The sequence below is a fragment of the Lemur catta genome, chromosome 16 (genome assembly GCF_020740605.2).
Source record: "Lemur catta isolate mLemCat1 chromosome 16, mLemCat1.pri, whole genome shotgun sequence".
Lineage (NCBI taxonomy): Eukaryota > Metazoa > Chordata > Mammalia > Primates > Lemuridae > Lemur > Lemur catta.
The window spans coordinates 1,192,608-1,213,682 of NC_059143.1; the positions used below are offsets into that span (position 1 = coordinate 1,192,608).

At 62.5% G+C, this 21,075-nt stretch overlaps 1 protein-coding gene across 10 annotated transcripts in view; it reads left to right on the plus strand.

Annotated features, from left to right (window-relative positions):
* Window positions 1-216: 216 nt before the first annotated feature.
* The window catches only part of FLT4 (fms related receptor tyrosine kinase 4), a 50,470-nt gene continuing 29,611 nt past the window's right edge, over window positions 217-21,075 (plus strand). For 8 of the 10 annotated variants that reach the window (XM_045527586.1, XM_045527587.1, XM_045527588.1 and 5 more), the window contains exons 1-10: window positions 727-814; window positions 14,535-14,631; window positions 15,130-15,374; window positions 15,569-15,681; window positions 15,794-15,956; window positions 16,151-16,290; window positions 16,555-16,723; window positions 17,033-17,150; window positions 20,189-20,343; window positions 20,416-20,578. In XM_045527586.1, coding sequence (XP_045383542.1) covers window positions 757-814; window positions 14,535-14,631; window positions 15,130-15,374; window positions 15,569-15,681; window positions 15,794-15,956; window positions 16,151-16,290; window positions 16,555-16,723; window positions 17,033-17,150; window positions 20,189-20,343; window positions 20,416-20,578 — 1,421 coding nt within the window. In that variant the 5' untranslated portion in view covers window positions 727-756. Of the gene's footprint in view, window positions 280-700; window positions 815-14,534; window positions 14,632-15,129; window positions 15,375-15,568; window positions 15,682-15,793; window positions 15,957-16,150; window positions 16,291-16,554; window positions 16,724-17,032; window positions 17,151-20,188; window positions 20,344-20,415; window positions 20,579-21,075 lie in introns of those variants that run through there. The other 2 variants (XM_045527589.1, XM_045527582.1) reach the window with 2 other exon arrangements.

Sequence of the window (21,075 nt, forward strand, 5' to 3'; positions counted from 1 at the left end):
GCGGGAGGGTGGAAAAAGTGTGAACGAAGTAAAGTGTTAGCAGGGCAGGGAAGCTGATACACGCACCTTCACAGGATTTATTGTTCAATAGGAAAATTCTAGAGACAAGCTGAAAAGAGAAAGGAAGCCTGTGAGAGGGTTGCCGAGTCAGCAAGTAAAGTGTCACTTCATTAAAAAGGACTTGTGAATGATCTCAGAGCAGAATATCCGGGGACGACTACAGCGGAGGCCAGGCCTGCGGGGCGGGGTCGGCTACAGGGGTGCCCGGCGTGACACCAAGTAAGTAGGGAGATAAAGTCTGCCGAACGCTTGCAAAGCTTTAACATGCTGCTATTTTTAAATCACATGTACTGCTTTTTTGCTTCCTCGAAACGTATTTATCACTTGAAAACAATTACAAAAAAGTACGCGCTGCCACACTTTGCCCGCCCTTGCCCGCCAGGCTCGGTTCCCCTCGCGGTGCACGGCGACCCGCGCGACCTGCGCCCCCGCCCCCGCCGGGCAGCCCCGAGGGCAGCAGGGCGGGCACGCTAGACGCCGGCGGGGCCGGGCGGGTGCTCTTCCCCGCCAGCCCGGACGTGCCCCGGGGCCGGCAGGGACCGAGCGGTGCCCGGGCGGTCGGAGGCGCCCCCGGCCCGCCCCCCGAGGGCCCGCCCCGCCCCGCCCCGGCCCGGCCCCGCCCGCGGGTCCGCGTCGCGCTCACTCGCAGCTCGGAGCCGCGGCCGCCGGGTCGGACCCGCGCCGCAGCGGGCGGAGATGCAGCGGGCCGCCGCGCCGGGCCTGCGCCTGTGGCTCTGCCTCGGAGTCCTCGACGGTGAGCGCGGCCGGCCGCGGAGGGCGAGTGGGGGGCCGCGCGGGCAGGGGACTGGCCAGGGACGGCGCGGCCCGGAGCCTGCGGGCACGGACGCCAGATGGAGCCCGGCGGGTCCGGGCCCCGGACGGCCGGGATGGAGAAAGGGCGGCGGGGACTGTGGCCGGGTCGGGGGCGGCGCGGCCGGGCTGTGCCTCAGCGCGGGCATCGTCCTCCGGGTCCCCGACTTCGCTCCTCGGCCTGTGGCTCGGGTTTCTTGGCGCCTGGCCCCGTCGGGCTGTATCCTTAGCCTGGCTGCTTCGTTCCCTTGCTCACGACCCCACGCAGCGGGGATCCCTGCCCAGCGCGAGGCGGCGATGCCCGCCCGGCCCGGACTCCGCGCTCGCTTCCCGACGCCGCGCGTCTGCGCCCGGGGTCGCTGCCCGGAGGTCCCCCGGAGGGCGCTCGCCGGGGACCTGGGGCGGTGGCTCTGGGTCACCCGGGTGCTGGAGGCGGAGAGGGCGCAGGTGCCTATTGGAACTCAAGGCCAGTCTTGAGTTGACAACTCGTAAACTCTCACAGTCCCAGAAGAGGCCTCCCGGGGCCCCAGGGGCCAGGACCATGAGGCGGAGGCCCCCGCGGAGAGGTCTTCAGCACCGGAGAGGCAGGGCTGGGTTTGTGCTGGGAATATGGCTCTGGCGCCGAGAGACCCAGACCCCAGGCGGAGGCTGTGGGGTTGGAGACCGGCACTGTGGAGGGCGAGGAGGGGCCGAGGGCTTGGGCAGAGGTGTAAGCGAGGAAGCGTGGGGGCCCGAGAGGATGAGCTGAGCGTGCACCCAAGATCTGGTGTCCCTGGAAATCAAAGGGTGGGAGGGGGACTCACTGGTCCCCAGTGTTTGAGGGAGGAGTGCTGGGAGGAATGGGGACCTCGGTATTTTTGCACACCATAGGAATTGAATACTGGTTTTGCATGCTTCATCTCTTAATTCTCACAGGGACTGTTAGACCCATTTTACATATGGGGAAGCCTAGACCAGGGATATATGTAATTTCCCCAAGGTCCCCGGGAGGCCCAAAGTAAGAGACAAAAAAGCCCTGCTCTCTGCTCACCCTTGCACCTTCACAGGCTGAAGGGCTGAGGACAGAGGAGGGGAGGGAGGTGTGGCTGAACCTAGGAATGAGGGAAGGGGACAGCTGTCTGGGCCTCAGAGTTGGGCAGGTCTGATCAGGGTGCTGCCCCTTGGCTGTTCCCTGCTCTCCTGCCTGCACCCAGCCCAGCGCTGGGCTTTCACAGGTGTTCAGTGTGTGTTTGTTGAGTGACTGCATGAGTATAGGGTAGGGGTGAATAGGGCCCTTGTTGGACTGCAGGGGTGAGGAATGGGAGAACCTCCACCTTGAGGAGACATTTGACAGGCAGCTGGGTTTAGTGCCTGAGGCTCAGGAGAGAGGCTGGGCTGGGTAGCTGGAGAGAGAGAGGAGAGTCCAGGAAGGGACCCTGCAGAGGGGGCCAGAGAGGAAGGGGGCTCCTGGGAGACAGGGAACATTCCCCAGGTGTAAGGAGAACCAGGAGAGGCCAGCGTCCTAGTGCTCCCAGGTGGAGCAGAGTGGGAGGTGGCAGAGCAAAGGGTGGTGAGGCCATTCCCTGCAGTGAGTGCAGCTGACTGTCACAAAACCAGACTATGAAGGGGAAGAGACTGTTAGCAGGGGGCCATGGATGGGTTGTCCCAGGCTGGGCCTGGGTGTGGCTGTCAGGGAGATGCCAGTGGAGACACAGACCACCCCAGCCTCAGCCTTGCCCCTTGCTGCAGCCCCTGCTGGGCTGAGGAGGACCCTGGGAGCTCTGGCCCGGTGGGGGCTGCTGCCACAGAAGCACACCCCTCAGGTGCAGGCAAGCCTAAGGGCGCCGGGTGGGAGGCAGGCAAGAGGCCTGGGAGCCCTGCGGCTGCCCTTAAAAGTGCGCCGTAGGTCATAGAACCAGACTTTTGTCCTGGCTCTGTCCCTGAAGCCCTGGCTGTGTGGCCTGGGCCCCTCCCCTCTCCCCCCTGCACCTCAGTTTCCCCATGCAGTGGTGCAGGCTGGGCCCCTCCCTTCTCCTTTCTGTGCCTCAGTTTCCCCATGCACAGCAGTGGTGCAGGCTGGGGCCCTCCCTTCTCCTCTCTGTGCCTCAGTTTCCCCATGCACAGCAGTGGTGCAGGCTGGCAAGCACTGAGGTGCTGTGCTTTCGGGCTAGACTTTAAGGCTCAGGGTCCCAGTCCAGTTCCACAGTCTTGCCCTAGCAGTGTCCCTGTGGAGAGGGCCAATGGCAGATGGCTCTTGGGGCTTCATCTAGAGAGAGGCTGTTTGCACCCCTGGACCGCAGGCTGCCAGCTCAGGGACATTAGGGGAAGCAGAGACTGCTGGGAGCCTGTGCTGGCCTGGTCAGAGGAGACTCGCCCTTGCCTTGGGCTGTCATACACGGCCATCCTGCTCATCCCGGCCCTGAACCAGGCCCAGGTGGGGACAGGTGTGTGGGGGTCAACGGGGATACAGGCAAGACATGGGGGCTGGCCCACCTCCCTTGGTGCCTGTGGACCTTCCAGCCCTGGCTTGGTGCCTGGGGGACTCACGTGCTGGTGCCACTCACGCACCCACCAAGCCTGAGGCACAGACCCAGTGTGGCTGAAGGGGCTCTGCTGCCTCACGGAGCACAGTCGCACGGCCAGGCCCCAGATGGGGTGCAAGGTGTGACAAGTGGACTGTCTGGCAAACCCCCCACCCTGGGAGTGAGACTGCAGTTCTGTGCAAGCCACAAGCTATGGTGCCTGCTCAGGGTGGCCCAGGGAAGATTTGGACCCGGACCCGTCCTGCAGGGGCTTCCTGAGTGCCAGACTGCAGGAACACGGACGTGGCATCAGATGTCTGTAGCCCAGGGATGAAAGTGTCCCTGGCCCAGGGAGGCCCAGCTGGTGGCTGTGAGCTCCACAGGAAGGAAAGGCCCAGGCAGGACAGTGCAGATGGCAAATGTGGACAAGTGAGTGGCCGGGTGAGGCCAGAGCCTGGGAGGGGTGTGTGGGAGGTGGGGGCGACAGACGGGAGAAGACCACAGCAACAGCAGCAGCAGGGAGGCTATTGTCCAGGAAGGGAAGGCGCCAGGGAATCGCAGGTGGACGAACCCAGGAGAAAAAGCAGGGATGGAAGAGTCAGTAACGGGGGATGAAGGGCTAAGGTTCTAGCTCAAGCAAACACGGCAGATCATGAGACAGTTTGTCCGATGGGGACCCTGGGAGGAGGAGGCATGGCCTCCAGGTGGACGTGTCCAGCAGAATTTCCTGGGAGACCCCAGGTGATGCAACTAGGCCAAATAAGGAAGGAGGAAAGTTGGGAGTGTTTGAGTGTGACAGGGCAGAGGAGAGTCAGGGAACTCAGGGAAATTAAGTGGAGTCTTAGCCATGAGGGGGAAGTTCTTCCCTGTGTCTAGCTTATACCCCTCCTGCTATTGTTTGGGCATTTTCCACCATGGGGCAGGTTTCTCTCCACCAGGGGTAGCCTGTGCCCCACAGCCCTCTGAGATGCCCCTCGGAGTGGAGGATAATTAAGGAGAAGGGTTCAGAGAACCTCTTGCCTTCCCTAAGCCGACCTCTGAGCAAGAGGCAGCCGACGTGTCCAGCTGGAGCCAGGGATTCCTGAGTTTCAATCCTTTTCAGACACTGGCTTCCTCTGGGACCTCGGTTTTCCGGTCACACTGAGGGGACCAGTCTGGGAGCAGGAAGGTGTAAGCATTCATCGCTGGAGGAGGCGCAGGGTGCCCGGCAGGGCGGGCCGCAGGCCTGCCCCTGGGGCCCTGAGGCCCGGCCACCCTCGCCGGAGGTGAGGCCTGGGCAGGCGCAGGTCGAAGGTCCAGTGGCGAGTGGGGGAGCCCAGCCACGTGGCCTGCAAGGTCAGCAGGGGTTCATGGGAAAGGACTCATCGGCCACAAAAGAGGACATCCTGCCTGCATTTCCCTCTTCCTGCAGCAGTAGCTGGTGTCCCCGATTTAGCAGCACTGGGGGGCCATCTCTGAGCCAGCTGGGCTGTCTGATAACACCGCTTGTCCTGCCGGCCAGGGAGCAGAGCTCTGACCCCAGGGAGGCCGGGACAACGGCCTGGCACAGCTGGCTGCACCGAGCTGCCCTGCACTGGGAGCTCAGCTTCTGCTAGGGTCCCCCCTCCCTGTCTTCACCCCCACTGGGTGCTCAGGCAGCCCATGCTCCCAACAGGTCCAGCCCTTGCCAAGCCTCACCACCAGTCCCTACTTGCAGGGTCTTCCAGAAATTTGCCTCCATTCTACCCCCAAGGGACTGCTCTAAAACACAGCTGTGATCCTTCAGTGGCTCCCCAAAGATAATCACCAGCTTCGCAGGCTAGTGGTACAGGCCCTTTCTGCTGGAGTCCAAGGTCGTCCCTAGGCCCACATCCACCCAGCCTCACCCACTGCACACCCCAACCCCAGACCATGGCCTTTCCTCTACTCCATCCAGATGAGCCCTTTGGGAGCCTGCTGAGAACTCCAGGCAGAAGGGGGTGCTGCTCCAAGTGGGGGGCCTACCAGGGCCCTAGGAGACTGCAGCCCTGCTCACTGCATGCCCCTAGGAGTGCGGAATCCAGATTTTCAGGTAGATTTAGAGGAAGCCCTTATCCCACTCCAAGCACTATCCTCAAAGCTACTCTAAGTTCTGCCAAATGGAGATTCATTTGTATTAAGCAGCAAGAGTGCGTGCTCACGTGCACACAAACACTGCACTTGGAGTGTCTAGCCGTGAGCCACACCTCAGTGTAAAATGGTTACTCAAATTGCTTCTCACTAGGGTGTGTACAGGTTTTAGCTTTGTGACTCAGACCTTATTGTGTCCATTTTGGAGATTAGGAAATTAAGGCCAGAAGGGTGAAATGGCTCATTTCAGGGACGTGATAGTGTCTGGTATCTGGCCCCAGAAAGCGTGGAGGCCACAGGGAAAGGAAGGGCAGGCGCAGAGGGCAAGTTGTCCACATTTCCCAGGGAAGGCCCTAGAAGGGTGGGGGGATTCTAAATTTCGGACCACCTCGTGGACATTTTTTCTTGGTGGCTCAGAGACCTTGCAAAAGCAGCATGGCCCAGACAGTCGCACTGCCTTTCACCCTGGTGCCCCCTTGCCTGCTGTGCCCTCTCAGGACTTGGCATCCCGAGCATCAGGAGTGCCACTGTGCCTCTCCCTGCCACCTCCGCACCTGCCCACACATTATGTGGTGTCCTTTTTGTCCCTCAGATCCTCAGAGCCAGTCACTGGTCAACCACCAGCCAAGTCCAGTACTGGGAGTGCCAGGATGCAAAGATAAGCAGAAGCGCTTGTGCTTGAACGGAAACACTGCCAAACGCAGTCGGCCCGTGGCTGCGTGGGGCTGTGGAGAAGTGCAGGGCTGCTGAGAGGGGAGCCTCAACATGGACTCTGGGGAGGCGGCACCGGGCTGAGACGTCGGGGTGCGGGGACCATTCCAGATAGATGACACGTGGCGGGCAGAGTCCTCAGGGCTGGAGCAGCCCCATGGGTGGTGGGAGGCTGACGGGGCGCTCAGACCCCACCCACAGGAGCACAGAGGCAGGGAATGGTTTGGGGTAGGAGAAGGGCTTGTGTTCTGGAAAGGTCATCTGATCCTGGGGTAAGGACTGGGCCAGTGGTGTTGGAGGAGGAAGAGAGACCAAGCACACCACGAGTGCAGAGTGCTTGGTCAGGATGGCGAGGAGAGGAGAGGGGCCTGGTTCTCCTGCCACCGCCCTTGCTGCCCTCCTCCCGAGCAAACTCCTACTCAGTCTGCAAAGCGCATTTCAGCTCTAAGAATGGATGTGACCTGGTGGCAATTGGCTCTGGGGGATGAATGGGGTCAGGAATGCCTGGTGGGGTGACTGCCACTTGGACAGCCAGCCTGGGGGAGGGAGAGCCGGGTTTCCAGGGCTGATGGAAGAAAGATGATTTGATCCACCAAAGGCCTTTACATTTTGTAAACTGCAGAAATGCAAATAGTGCTGACATCTGGGGAGTAAGTGGTAGCTTCCCCTAATCCTGTCCCCCAAAGATAATCTCTGAATAGTAGTGTACTTTCGGGTGAGTTAACCTGCGTGTGCCTTAGTTTTCCCATCTGTACATGGCAATCACAGGATCTGTCTCGGGGGCGTGCAAAGGCCTGTCACATGTACGAGTGCGTGAGACTGTGCTGCACGCAGGAAGTGCTAAGTACGCATTTGCACTTGTTGTTCTAACAGGACATATCGGTATAAGCAGAATTTGGCAGCCAAAGTGTCTGGATGTTTTTTATTATTACCGTGTGGGTGCCTGGTTCCCCACGGCCTTGCCGGCACCAGGAACCATCATCCTCACTGGCACTTGCTCACCTGGTGGGTGGACAGCTGTGTGCTCCTTGGCTCCAGTTGTGCTCGCCGGTCTTGGGTGTGGTCTGGGTTTGAGCGCTGGGTCCCCAGGTGCACCAGGAGAGCTGTCGGGGATGGTGGGGAGCACAGTGTGGGGTTGAGCCCCGGGTGTGCCACCGTCCGGAGAAGATGCTACATGCAGCAAGCAGACAGGGGCCTGGGCTAAACCTGTGACTAGGGCCCTCTTCCGTGGCCTCATCACCCCACACCATGCTCTAACTGCTCCATCTACCTGATGGCCCCAGGTCACCAGCACCCCTGCCTTTGCACACGTTCCTCTGCCCTGGGTGCCCTTCTCCTGGGCCAGCAAGCTCCTACTCAGTCTACAGAACCCATTTTGGCTCATGTGAACCCCTCCATCAGTGAAGCTTTCCGTGGCCTCCCTGCCCTGCCCTGACCATGGCACAGGATCACAGTGAGATGCAGCAGCTTGGCAAGCCAAGCTGAGCCAAGCACTCAGCAGGCAGGAGACAGGCTTGCACCCAGTGTACGTGAGCCAGTGACCGTTTACTCTTGCTCTGGTTCTTAAATGTGCTGTCCTGTTATTGTGGTCTGTGGGTCTCAGAGATCCTAGGGACCGTCTGCATCTCACAAATGGGAAAACTGGAGCTTAGAGAGAGGAAGTGACTGGCCCGAGGCCATACAGCCAGAGGGTGGCATCGTGGGATGCCCAGCCAGGTGCAGGGGCCTCTGAGCACACTCCAGGAACAGCCCCACACACCCCAGCCACCTGAGGCCTGCAGGATTGAGGTAGGAGGTGGGAAGCCGAGGGGCTCTTGTGCTCTGGAGGCACAGAGACTGCCAGGTCAGGATGGGCTCCAGGACAGAACACCCCTGCCGCCTCCTGCCAGGTCTCTGCAGAGACCTGGCCCCAGGAGGGCAGAGAGAGGGTGCTGGTGTAGATGTGTCCCTAGCCCAGCCCCAAGACCAATGCCCCGAGATCCTGAGCACCACCTGGCCCCCAGCTGCCTTTGTCTTCCTGGGCACAGCTGCGCCAGAGCGTGGGTCTGACTGGCAGGACTGCCACACAGCCCCATCTTCCAAGGCACCCCAGGGAGAGAGCAAAGAGGAGCCCGGCCCTGGGTGGCCGTGGCAGGGCCACACTGCCCACCAGAGTGTGGAGGGGCCCTGGCACTCACAGATGCTCCTCATGTCACCCTTGGGCCAACCATGCTGGACCAGGGGACAGAGCCTCGGCCCAATGACATCCTAGCCCCAGGAGCTACCTGTGTACACAGACCTGCCACATGCTGTGGTCGGCACCAGGGTAGGGGCGGTGCACTCAGCCACAAGCGTCAGGGCTGGCTGCACAGGGCTGGCTGGGCACAGGCAGCAGGAGAGGACACACGACACAGCCGCGGCCTGAGCCCAGTCAGGGAGGTAGGGAGACCGGTGCTTAGGGTGGCAGAAGGAGGGGAGGGGCCAGAGAGACAACAGGCAAGGGTCTCCCTTCCCCTTCTGTATTGGGACCCGGGCCCAGCCACTCCCTGTGGGCTTGGCAATCAGTCTCAAGGCAGCTACCCAGAAGCCACCCCGCCAGCCCTCACCCCTGCACTGCAAGGAGGGCCAGGACCCCGTCATCCTGGGGCATGTCCTTAAATCCCATGCAGGTGGGCCCAGTGAGGACTTGCTGAGAAAACATGAATTCTGTACAGACCAAGGGACACAGGACAAGCAGGTTTGGCGCCAAGGGGGGGGACAAACTCAGACATCCATGGGATGAAAGCAAGACTGTCTTGTAGCAGCTCTTCCTGCATGTGGTTTTCTCAGGAAAGACACTTTGATTCTTTTTTTTTTTCTCCTGGCTTGCAGAGAGAGAGAAAGAAGACGGGAGGAAAGATAACTTGAAAAATAGCATCAGTGGTTTAAAGGGTTTGGCCTGCAGCCAACCCGCTCATAGAGCCAGGGCCGGGAAGAGGGGTGTGGTAGAGGCAGCTGGGGCTTGGGGGTGCAAGCAGCCATATGCCTTCCTGCATGGACCCTCCTGCCTGTGGGGGGTCTCTGAAGCTAACAGCAGGGGGCTAAGAGGAGGGGTGGGGCCAGGTTCCAGTCTGAGCACCTCTGCGCTCTGCCTTTGGAAGGCAGCCTGGCCCCGGGCAGGGACAGGCCTGGGCTTAGCCAGACTGGGCTCCTGCACAGCTGCCATGGGGCCTGGAGCCCCAGCTTCTTCATCTGATGGCTGGACTGTTGGTCCCTCCCTCCCTGCCAGGCTGCTGTGAGGATCAGATGAGGCGCTGACGGCTGGCCACCCCTGCCCAGTTCATGGCCAGTGCCTGACCCGCAGACTCCCTGCCCACCCTGCCCGTCCCTCCCCGAGGGGTGCTGGTGCTGCCCCAGGGGAGGCTGCAGGACCCTCGTGCACTGCTCCCATAGTCTGCTGTGCCTGTGGCTGACACCAGGGTCCCCGTGGCCCAAGGCCAGAGGGTGTCTCGGGGCCGCTGACAGCACCGAGGAGAGGAGATGTGCACTCTGGCCTCACTGACCTCGGCCTGGTGCCTGGCCCAACCACTCCGCTCTGCTGCAGCCGTGGGGGCCAGGGCCACGTTGGCCAGGGGAAGGAAGAAGCCAGTTCCCAGGCCAGGAGCAGGAAGGCAGGGGGAGCGTGGCAGGGGCCAGGATGACAGTGCTTCCTGCTGTAGGAAGGGAAGGACAGCAGAGACAGACAACAGCCAGGCAGGAAGGATGCGCCTTCTTCAGGGCTGCAGTGGGGGCTGGGCAGTCATGGAGTTTCTGGACGTGGCAGCCCTCAGGCCCGAAGCTGCTCTGGCTCCTGAGCAGTCTGGGGTTCGCATGGTCACTGGGGAGCCAGTCCTTTACAACTGGAAGTATCTTTCCCAAAAGAACTACAAGGCCTGACACAGTTCCAACCAAAAGGAAGACCTCAGAAGCTCATCTGTCTGTCTGTCCATCCATCCATTATCCATCCATTCATCCATCCCTTTATCCATCTTCCATCCATCCATCTCCATCTCTCCAGACTTCCTCCATCCATCATCTGTCCATTATCCATCGTCCCATCCATCCATTTATTCATTCAGCAAGTATTTACTGAGTCTTTCCTCTGTGCCAAGTGCTGTGCTGAGCATACAGTGGGGTTAAAAAAAAAAAAAAGAACTATCTTGGTCCTTACCCCACAGAAACTCACTGCCTAGTGAAGGACATGGACAAACATTACTTAAATGAACAAGCAAACAAATAAATCATTACAATTGTGACCAGAAGGCTGGCGCGAGCTGCCAGGAGGCAGAAATGGAGCTGTTCCACAGGGGTGGGAAGTCACATCTGGGCTGAGGCCCGAGGACGAAAGACGCCAGCCATGAGGCCACGGCAGCTGCGGCACATGGACAGAGGGCGAGGCTGGCCCACGAGGGTGTGGACAGGTGGGCAGGGCCAGGCCTGGTCAGGGCTGTGGGCTTTCCTGGAAGTGCAGTGGTAAGTCACTGATGGGTCTTGAGCACAAAACCTCGCTAAGGAACGCGAGGGTGGGAGCAGGCCCAGGAGGCCACCCTGGGGGAGTGCAGCTGCGCCAGCCCCACCGGGAGAGCAGGGCTGCGCTGAGATGGGCTTGGTGGTGAGCGGGACAGGGTGGAGTGGCAGAGCTGTGGGGTTGGAGCTATCAAGGGACAGGCTTTTGGTGGGGCGGGGAGGGGAGTGTGAGTCTGGAATTTAGCATCAGAAATGCAAAGCTCGGGCATCTGTGGGGTGCAGGATACTTAAGGCTGGAGCTGAGAACAGTGATGTGGGCTGGAGGCAGACTCAGGGGCTGTGTGAACACTTCAGAGACAGGGCGGTCGAGAAGACAGAGGAGCAGCACTGGGTGTTGGGGGGTCACAGATGCTCCCTTCCCTGAGGCCCTGGGTCTGAGGGGCTGGGGGCTGCACCGCATGGGTGGGTGGAGACTAGGGGAAGGGGCAGGCACAGAGCAGTGGCCAGGAAGTGGGGAGGAAGAGGGGCAGTGGCTGGGAGTGTGGGAGATGACCCCCCTAGCAAAAACTAGCTGTCAGAAGAGAAAGGGGTCACCTTCAGAGCCAGGTCAGGGCAGGGACCCTGGGTACAAGGGAGGGCCTGGTTCTGGGAACAGAATGTCAGAGGCTGGGTGTGGGGTCCGATGTAGGAAGATGAGGTGTCCACAGCTGATGGTTTTGCTCTGTCTGTGCTGAGGGTGAGGGAGGAGGGCGCACCCTGAGCCACATCTGCAAACAGGGAAACGGGGCAGCAGCCCATGCAGGGGGCTTTGTGCTGTGGTGTTGGGTGTGTGGTGTCATGGGGTCAGATGCAGGGCCAGAGGCCAGGGAACAAGCGGAGTGACAGGCCATGATCCCTCTGCACCAGGATGGGCAGCAGCAAGAGGAAGCAGTGGGGGCTTGGGGTGGGCCTGCGGGATGGAGCCTCTGCAGGCCAAGAACACCCGAGCCAGGGACACACAGGAGATGGGCATGAGGTCCAGGGTGTGCCCACGGAAGGGAGTGGCTGGCAAGAGAGGCGGGCAGGGCTGCCAAGGCCAGGATGCTGGCAAGTCATCGTGGGGATGCTGAAGTCATGGGGAGTGGCGGGAGGTGGGGTGGGGAGGGGGTGGTGGCCAGGAGCTAGGTCTGCAGAGAGTGAGGGCAAGTGACCAGGATAGCTGCTGGTGACGGCGTTAGTGGGCAGAGGGCAGTGCCTCAGAGGGGCTGCTGTGGGGGCAGGGCGGGCCGCAGGAGGGTGCAGGTGGACGGCGGTAGCCACCCCAGGGCAGTGCATGCCGTCCTCAGAAAGCCGGGCTTCAGGTCAGGCAGGAGGGACATTCAGAGAAGCAGGGAGGTCTGCAGCAAAGTCTGCTGATCACAGGGCACAGGGGAAGGTTGGTGAAGGCACGGGGCACTGGAGTAAGTCAGGGCACCCAATGCGGAAGGAGAGCTTGCCCAGAGGAGGCTGGCAAGCATGACGGGCAGCCCTGCGCAGCGCAGAGACGCCTGCTTCGGTGGTGAGGGGCCTCCAGGGAGGAAGCTCCCAGCGCTCCACCCCCCTGGCCGCCCGTCCACAGTGCGGTCTGACAGGTGTTCTAGCGGGGCCCAAGGACAACCGGACGGATGCTGCCCGAGTGATGACGAGGATGTGTGAACTAGACCCTGAAGAGGGCAGTCCGTGGGAGGGAAGGAAGGAAGGAGGGACGTCCCAGGCAAAAGGCTGCGCGAGGCAAAGCGTTCAAGACAGGGAGAAGAACCGCACTGTGGGAGCGTGGGGAGAGGCCTGGCGCCTCCCAGGACTCGAAGCCCGAGGCGCGGCCGCCCCGCGGTATCCTGGGCGCAAAGGGAGCGACCGAAGGAGCCAGGCCGGCAGTGTCCATCGCTCTGGAGCCGGCAGGTGTGCCCGCATGTGCACCTCCAAGACGGGGAGCCAGGGCCTCCCCAGGCCCAGCTCCACCCCAGACCCTGCCGTGGGGATGCAGGCTCCCCAGCGAGCGCGCCCACCACCGGCCTGGCCTCTCTCCTGACCGCTGGCTGGGCCATCGCGCGGCACAGCCCTTCATCCCCACAGGTCCAGCCCAGCTGCCATCTCCCTGCCGTCTGCAGCTCCAAGGACAGACCACCCTTCCACTCGGGCACTCACATACTTGCCATCTCTCTCAGTGCCTGGCACGGCCTCAGGCACTTTCAGTGCCCTGACAAAAACCCACTTCTCCTTCAAAGCTCAGCTCAAAGGTGCCCTCCTGGGTCCCCTCCCAGCCCCTCCCAGGCCCTCCCTCCCTCATGAGAGGAGGGAGCCCCAGAGGTGTAAGGTAGGGGCTACAAGTGCCCAGACCCTGCTGCTGCGCCTGCATCCACCAGGGCCCAGGGCAGGGCGGCGGCCGGCCTGAGTGTGGGGAGGCGCCCCTGGGATCAGGCAGAGCAGCCGACCCGGCAGGCCGCCGTGTTGCAGGGAGGCTGGAGGGCCTCAGTTTCCCTGTCCGTTCAATGAGTCTAGATGCTCCCTAAGGGCCTTCCAGCTCTGGCCCACGGTGCAGGGTGCCTGGAGGGGTTTGGCCCAGAGGGAGGGAGACAGGTAGGAGTGGGCAACAGACACTGACTGGCGACTGTGTTGCCCGAATTATGCCAGCATGATATCCTGTTGTGTAGAGTGTGCTGTTCTGGTGCCGCCACCTGGGGCACGTCAGGACCCCCCAACTACCGTGGGGTTCCCCGGCTTCCACCCCACCTCATAAGCTGCAGGGTGGAACCCCGGGGCCTCAAGGAGCTGGAGTGGGGAGGACAGAAGAGCCAGACTTCTGCTGCCCTGAACTGCTCAGGCCTGTGGGCCTGGAAGGGGCTGGGGTAGGACAGTGGGCTGTGCCCCCCAGGAGGACAAGGACTTGGGGGAAGGGACAGGACGCAGCGCTGGGCTTCTGGCCACACAGCCCTCCCTTCCTGTTGTCTCAGGATGGTCCTGGCAGGATGCATCTGCCAGAGTTCCAGGCCCAGACCTCCCCGGGGGCCTGCTCCCACCCCCCCCAGGATCCCACCCCCCACACATGCTGGCATGTCAGAGAGACACAAACATGCATGCTTGCACACACACACAAGCCACACGCAGCACTCGTAGGTACATACAGAGTCACACACAAATACACACAGATTCACAGACCCAGGCCCACGGATGCAGACACACACACAGAGCCCCGCACCTGTCAACACGAACACGCATGCATACACCCACCCCGTACCCCTGGGGGCAGGGTGGTGGGCTGGAGGGGCAGGGGCAGGGAGCCTGGCCCGTCAGCCTACAGCCATGCGGGCCACAGTGGCTTTCCACCCCGGCCAGGCTACTTGTGCGTCAGAGGAGGAGCCCTGTGGGAAGCCCCCGGGGGTTGGTGGGAGGCCCAGGCAGGGTGACCCCAGAGGAGGCAGGGCAGCCAGGAGCCCCGTGTGGGCGGAGGCTGTGGCGCAGCCAGAGAACATCTGTGAGGTGGACGCCATGGTGCCCGGGGACGGTGAAGTCATGGGCAGGGCAGGCAGGGGCCTGGGAGTGTCTGGGGTGGGTCTGAAGTCCAGGAGGGAGGGGCCCGCCTCTCCTTCTCCTTCGTGCCAGCAGCTCGGCTCACCAGGGCCAGAGGTTGGGGTTCAGTCCAGCTGTCGTCAGGGCTCACTTGCGGGGCAGACAGGGGTCAGCCTGTGGAGGGTACTGGCTGTCTTGGGGCCTGGGGGCTGGCACTGCTCTGGGGGCATGTGGTGAGGCCAGGCGCTGCCGTGCCTGCAGAGAGCTGGAGCTGTCCCCCGCCCCAGAGCAGGGTCTGCCCCGTGGACAGAGAAGGTCTGCTGCCGTCACGTGGACTCGCGACCCAGTGCCACCCTGACTTCTGTCCATCCCCAGGTCTGGTGAGTGGCTACTCCATGACACCCCCAACCCTGAACATCACAGAGGAGGTGCACGTCATCGACACCAGTGACAGCTTATCCATCTCCTGCAGGTACTGGGTTCCTCCTGCTGAACAGCAGGGAGGCGGGAGGTGGTGGCTGGGGGCCCGGAAGGCAGCCCTCCCAGGGCAGAGTGGCCTCGAGGCTGTGCCAGGCTCCCCCTCCCAGGACGTGGATGCCTGGAAGCCCTTCCCTGGCCTCACCCACACTCACCCCTCAGCATTTCACCTGGCACACATCACCCTGCTCTCACCCCCGCCACCCTTCACTGGCCCCAGGCCCGCACACGGGGGCCCGGAGATGGCGTCTTCCCTGTGGCCCCAGCTGTGACTCCAGGCCTGGGCTTCTCCTCAGGCCAGCCGGCTGCGCACAGCCCCGGGCGCCAGGTAGAGGCCTGGGGGCCCGGGCAGCGCCCTCCCCCGCGCAGGTCCATCCTCCAGGTGCAGCCAGCAGGGACAAGGCTTGGCCTGTGAGGGAGGCGCCTCAGGGATCAGGGATCGGCCCCTGGGCTGCAGCTGGGGACCCTCCTGACCTCTCCCGTCCTCTGCCAGGGGGCAGCACCCCCTCGAGTGGGCCTGGCCAGGGGCTCAGGAGGCACCAGCCACAGAGGACAAGGACGGGGAGGACACAGGGTTGGTGAGAGACTGCGAGGGCACAGACGCCAGGCCCTACTGCAAGGTGCTGCTGCTGCACGACGCGCAGGCCAACGGCACGGGCAGCTACCGCTGCTACTACAAGTACATCAAGGCCCGCATTGAGGGCACCACGGCCGCCAGCACCTACGTGTTTGTGAGAGGTGAGGCCACGGGCGAGGGAGGCAGGCTGGGCCCGGGCAGGATCCTGGGGGAGGGCCAGTGCCTGACCCCCCGTCCCAGCCTGCCGACCCCAGGAGGAGCGAAGGGGACTCGCCTGCCCAGGAGGGCAGCCAGCAGGCGGAAGCAGCCCCACAGGCCTCTGCGGCCCCGGCCCGATGCCTGCTCCTCTCCGCAGACTTCAAGCAGCCGTTCATCAACAAGCCCGATACACTCCTGGTCGACAGGAAGGACTCCGTGTGGGTGCCCTGCCGGGTGTCCGTCCCTGGCCTCAACGTCACGCTGCGCTCGGTACAGCCCCACCCCGGGATCTGGCTCTCCTGTCCCAGCCTGGGAGAGGTGGCCGCAGTCTGGACAGGAGGAAGCGGGCAGCCAGGCGCTGACGGTGACCATATCCCTCCAGCAAAGCTCAGTGCTGTGGCCAGACGGGCAGGAGGTGGTGTGGGATGACCGGCGGGGCATGCGGGTGGCCACGGCGTTGCTGCGGGATGCGCTGTACCTGCGGTGTGAGACCACCTGGGGCAGCCAGGACTTCCTTTCCAACCCCTTCCTCGTGCACATCACAGGTAGGAGCTGCCCCTCACCCAGTGATGGCTCCCGGCGCCCTGGGAGGAGGACAGGGACCCACTCTAATTCCCAGTAACAGTGCTGTCACCGCCACGCTGGTGTCAGGCACCTAACCCTATGCTCTGTGTGCATTGGGTATCCATGTGTGCAGTGTCCTGGGAGGGTGTGGGAGTCACTGTGCGTATGTCACCAGGCAACGAGCTCTATGACATCCAGCTGTTCCCCAAGAAGTCGCTGGAGCTGCTGGTCGGGGAGAAGCTGGTGCTGAATTGCACCGTGTGGGCTGAGTTCAACTCGGGTGTCACCTTTGACTGGGACTATCCAGGGAAGCAGGTGAGGTCAACAGCCCTGCCGGAGTGCCTTCCTGCTGCCCATGCCTTCCTGTCCCCAGGAGTCCTCATCACTACCCATGGCTGCGGTGTGGAGGGTGTGCAGACCCAGGGCCCCTAGTCTGATGGGGAAGTTTTCCACACCAAGGAAAACTCAGAGTCTGGGTCCAAGGCTTCCGGAGCCACTGCTGGCTGGGCTTGGGCGTGTGCCTTGGCGGGTGGCTCTGCGGAGCCCACCTGCTGACCTTGGGCTCCCCTGGTGTGGCAGGCGGAGCGGGGGAAGTGGGTGCCCGAGCGGCGCTCCCAGCAGACGCACACGGAGCTGTCCAGCATCCTGACCATACTCAATGTCAGCCAGCATGACCTGGGCCCGTACGTGTGTGAGGCCAACAATGGCATGCAGCGATTCCGGGAGAGCACCGAGGTCATTGTGCACGGTATGGCTTGCAGCTGGGGCATCGCGCCCAGCATGGGCTGAGGGGGGCAGTGGTCAGGCATCATCAAGCCTGAGGAACAAGGGTCCTTGTGCAGCGTGGGCCTGGCCCAGAGGTCCTGGTGCTCCTGGGTGTGGGCAGTCCAGCCAGAGGGAAAGAGGGGGCATGAGCAAAGGAACTACCCAGCTCTCAGATGGCACAGTGAGCCCCAGTCTATAGACATCTGGCTGCCGGGGCCTCAGGGTCATGGCTGGGAATCCCTGTCAGTGATACATCAGCCCTGGATTTACGAGGGTGCCTCTCGTCCGGCAGAAAAGCCCTTCATCAGCGTTGAGTGGCTCAAGGGACCAGTCATGGAGGCCACAGCAGGAGATGAGCTGGTGAAGCTACCCGTGAAGCTGGCAGCATACCCGCCACCGGAGTTCCAATGGTAGCAGCCCAGGCTCCCTCCCCTCACTACCCTGCCAGGCCCGCGCACGGGAGGACAGACCAAGGGTTGAGAAGGGCAGCATCCTCCCCATCAGGCCTGTGCCCTGACACCCACTGGGGACCTGGCCCTCCCTATGAGGCCTATACCGTAACACCCAGGGTGGTGGGACCCTGTCTAAGGAGAGCCCCCAGGGAGCATGCACATAATATTGTATTGCAGCTAGAAGGAAGGTTGACCCAGGTTGCTGCCAACCTGTGACAGGTTTAAAGTTGGACGCTGGCTTCTGTTATGATAGATGTGGTGGCATGGTGTGGGGCTTTGTCCAGCTGTGCCTGCAGCCCCTCAGCATCTCTGAGGCCCTGACACTAGACCCACCTGCACTCTGAGTCAACTCCAGGCCTGCCCGGCAGCAATGGCTGCAGTTTCCCCAGGCCTCCTTCCAACAAGGCTGCCTCTCCCAGGACTCTCCTATCCAGAAATGTGGAGATGCCACCGGGGGGTTGACAAATTGTTATGGAGCCAGCCCTGGGCTGGCCCTGGCTGCATGACAGTGAGCACAAGAGCTTCCAGGAGGCCTGCAGGCTGCCGGGGCCCAGGCTCCCAGTCTGCCAGCTGAGAGGATGAGGCTTCCCCTGTGGGTGTGCCGAGGCCCAGGGAGGGGATGCCTCAGCAGTGGTTCTGCCCTCACCCCGTGCTCCCTGCAGGCTCTAGAAGGTCCAGCACCTCCCCTCTCCACCGTGCACCCTCAGGCCATCTGAGCAGTCCACACAGCCCAGCCATGGCAGGTCACCCTCTAGTCTAAGTCCCCATTGTACAGACAAGGAAGCAGAGCCCAGGATGGGGGCAGGGCATTCCTGCCTGATCCCCAGCCCCCCGGGAGGTGTCTCCACTCTGTCCTCCCCCAGCTAGCCCGAGGACCCTCACTCTTCCAGCCTGGGCACCTCCCTCCTGGCAGGGCTGCTTTTTCTGGTGCTGGGTGATACGAGGCCCAGGTGTCCACAGCCAGGACCCCTGCACCAGCCCAAGGCTGAGAAGCAGGCTGCTCCTGGGGGTGCCCAGTGTACCCTGGCCCTGGGCCTGGTGTGACCCTCCCTCTGACGGTACAGGCTCCGGGGTCCACTGGGGGCACCTGGTGCAGTACCTTGGGGCACTCAGACAGCCTGGAGCATCACTCACAGGTGTGACCCTAGAGACACCCTCTAGAGGCTCCTAGAGGACTGCAGTGCTCTGGGCAGGGGCCGGCTCTGCTGCGTCCAGGGTCCAGCCCAATCCTTAGGCAGCTTGGCTGCCTCTCAGCACAGCTTTCCACTGGAACATTCCCACCACATCCAGCTCTTCTCTTCTCACGTGGCCAACACCTGCCTCCAGGAAGTGCCCACTTGAGTCACCCGCCCCAGGACACTCGTGGTCACCACAGCCCCATAGGGGCCACCCTTTATGTGGCTCATTGTGTGATGGCTGTGAGTCAGCGAGTGGATGGAAGGTCTACAGCAGTGGTCCCCAGCCTTTTTGGGACCAGAGACCGGTTTCATGGAAGACAATTTTTCCACGGGGCGGGGAGTTGTGAGGGAAGAGGCAGCGATACGAGCGGTGGGCAGCAGCTGTAAATACAGAGGAAGGTCCGCTTGCTGGCCGGCTGCTGCTCTCCTGCCGGGCACTGCCCCACCTTCCTGAGGTGCATGGAACATGGCGGGGGCGGGGGGGTGAGCGGCGCAGCTCTGTGGCCAGGTCCCTAACAGGCCACGGGCCAGTACCGGTCCGCAGCTCAGGGTTGGGGACTGCAGCCCTGGAGAACACACAGGCAGGCTGGGCAAGCGCCCGCCTCGTGCCCAGCACGGTGCTGACACTACATGCGGTTAGACCTCACAACCCCGGCAAAGTGCATTTCATTTCCCCACTGTTCATATGAGGACACTGAGGCTTGGGGTGGTGAACGGGTTTGCCTAGGGTCACAGATCCAGCAAGTGGCCGGCTCAGGTTCTAGCCTTGGCACCAGCGCCCGGCAGACAACGTGGCCTTGGCTGTGCCCCACCCTGTCTGCTCTGCAACTCCAGGCCGGTCCCATCTTTTCTAGATCCCAGCTGTGGTGTCACAGTTGAGAGCAGGCCCCTGTGGCTCCTGCACTGTTGGCCTTTGCCCAAGGGACATGTCTCTCCCAGGCCACACTACAGCGTCCCTGGCTTAGCACACCCCGCACTGGGAGGGAGGCACCCGCCCAAGGGAGGATGGTCTCCAAACAGGGTCCAGAGCCCAGGTCACAGAGGCAGCTGCCCTTTGGGGTGTGGGACATCCACTGACTCACATGTGCAGAAACATCCGTGGAGCACCTGCCCTCTCGGGGATCCCAGCTCAGTGGGGGAGATGGCTGGTCAGCAGACACGTGTGTGAAACCCACTGTGCTGATGGATGCAGGGCAGAGCAGGGCAGGCGGGGCTGGGTCACTGTAAGGACAGCAGGAAGGCTGCATACCCCAACCCAAACAAAGGAGGGAGGGAGCCGTGAAGATTCCCAGCTGCAGGAAGAGCGTCCAAGCAAGGGGGCAGTGCGTCCACCATGTGGAGAGCTCAAGGAAGGGCAGAGGCAGAGGCAGAGAGCTCTGCAGGCACTGCACCTTCACCCCTTCACATGGCCTGTGAGAAAGAGGACAGGGTCTCTGAAGGCAAAGCCCAGACCCTCCTGGGCTGGGCCAGGTGAGCCTGGCCAGGGGAGGCTGGCCAGGGTCACGGCCACAGGCAGGGCAGAGAGAAGGCAGCTGTCTCAAGCAATGACATGGTCACCTTGCTCTTGATGGCACAACCACAGATGGTTTGGGGCGAGGCCAGGGGTGCTGCTGCAGACCTCAGGGACGGGTTGTCAGGCCTGGCAGACGGGGCCTGGGGGCCATGTCCAGAGCTTTAGGCCATTCGCTTCCAGACCGGCATCTACTGCTACTCTCTCTGGCCTGGCCGCCCCCTCCCTTCCCACTGGGAGGCGCCGGGAGTGCCAGTGTGGGGCTGGGCTGGGTCCATGCAGACCTCTGAACTCCCTTCCTGGGCTAGGTACAAGGACAGAAAGGCAGTATCCGGACGCCACAGTCCGCACGCCCTGGTGCTCAAGGAGGTAACAGAGGCCAGCGCAGGCATCTACACCCTTGCCCTGTGGAACTCCGAGGCCGGCCTGAGGCGCAACATCAGCCTGGAGCTAGTGGTGAACGGTGCGCCAGGGATGGGGGAGGGGGCGGGGGTGGCATGAGGGCCAGCTGACCGGCCACCTGCTGTGCCCTCAGTGCCCCCCCACATCCACGAGAAGGAGGCCTCCTCCCCCAGCATCTATTCGCGTCACAGCCGTCAAGCCCTCACCTGCACAGCCTACGGGGTGCCCCCACCTCTCAGCATCCAGTGGCACTGGCGGCCCTGGACGCCCTGCAAGACGTTTGCCCAGCGAAGCCTGTGAGTGTGGCTCCAGCCCATCCTCCTCCATGTCACAGCCTGGTCCCCAGCCCCAACTGTGCTGAACCCACTTCCCAGCCCCCTCACTTCCCAGGCCTTGCCCATACCCCTCCCCAGGGCCCTGCTCTGAACTTGAGCCCTGTCCCTAGTTCAGCCGTAGCCAATCCCCAGCCTCAGCTTCCTGAGCAAGGCTCAGAGCCTCCCTTGCGTCAGTCCTCCACCAGCAGGCCGGGCTGGACTCAGGGATCTGCCCCCACCCCCTGGACACGCATGGCGCCACCTGGAGAGGCCCAAAGGCTGTGCCTCTGAGCACCAAGCAGGCCGACCTGGGACATGTTAGGAACCTTGTGCTGAGCCCCGGGGCACACCAGGCATGCTCACACACCTCAGCTCACCTAGGCAGTGCTCAGAAAATAGGGTCAGAGAAGGGAGGCAACCTACCCCAAGCTCACAGCTGGAAGCAACAGAGCCCACCCAACTGCTGAGCCCCGCTCCCC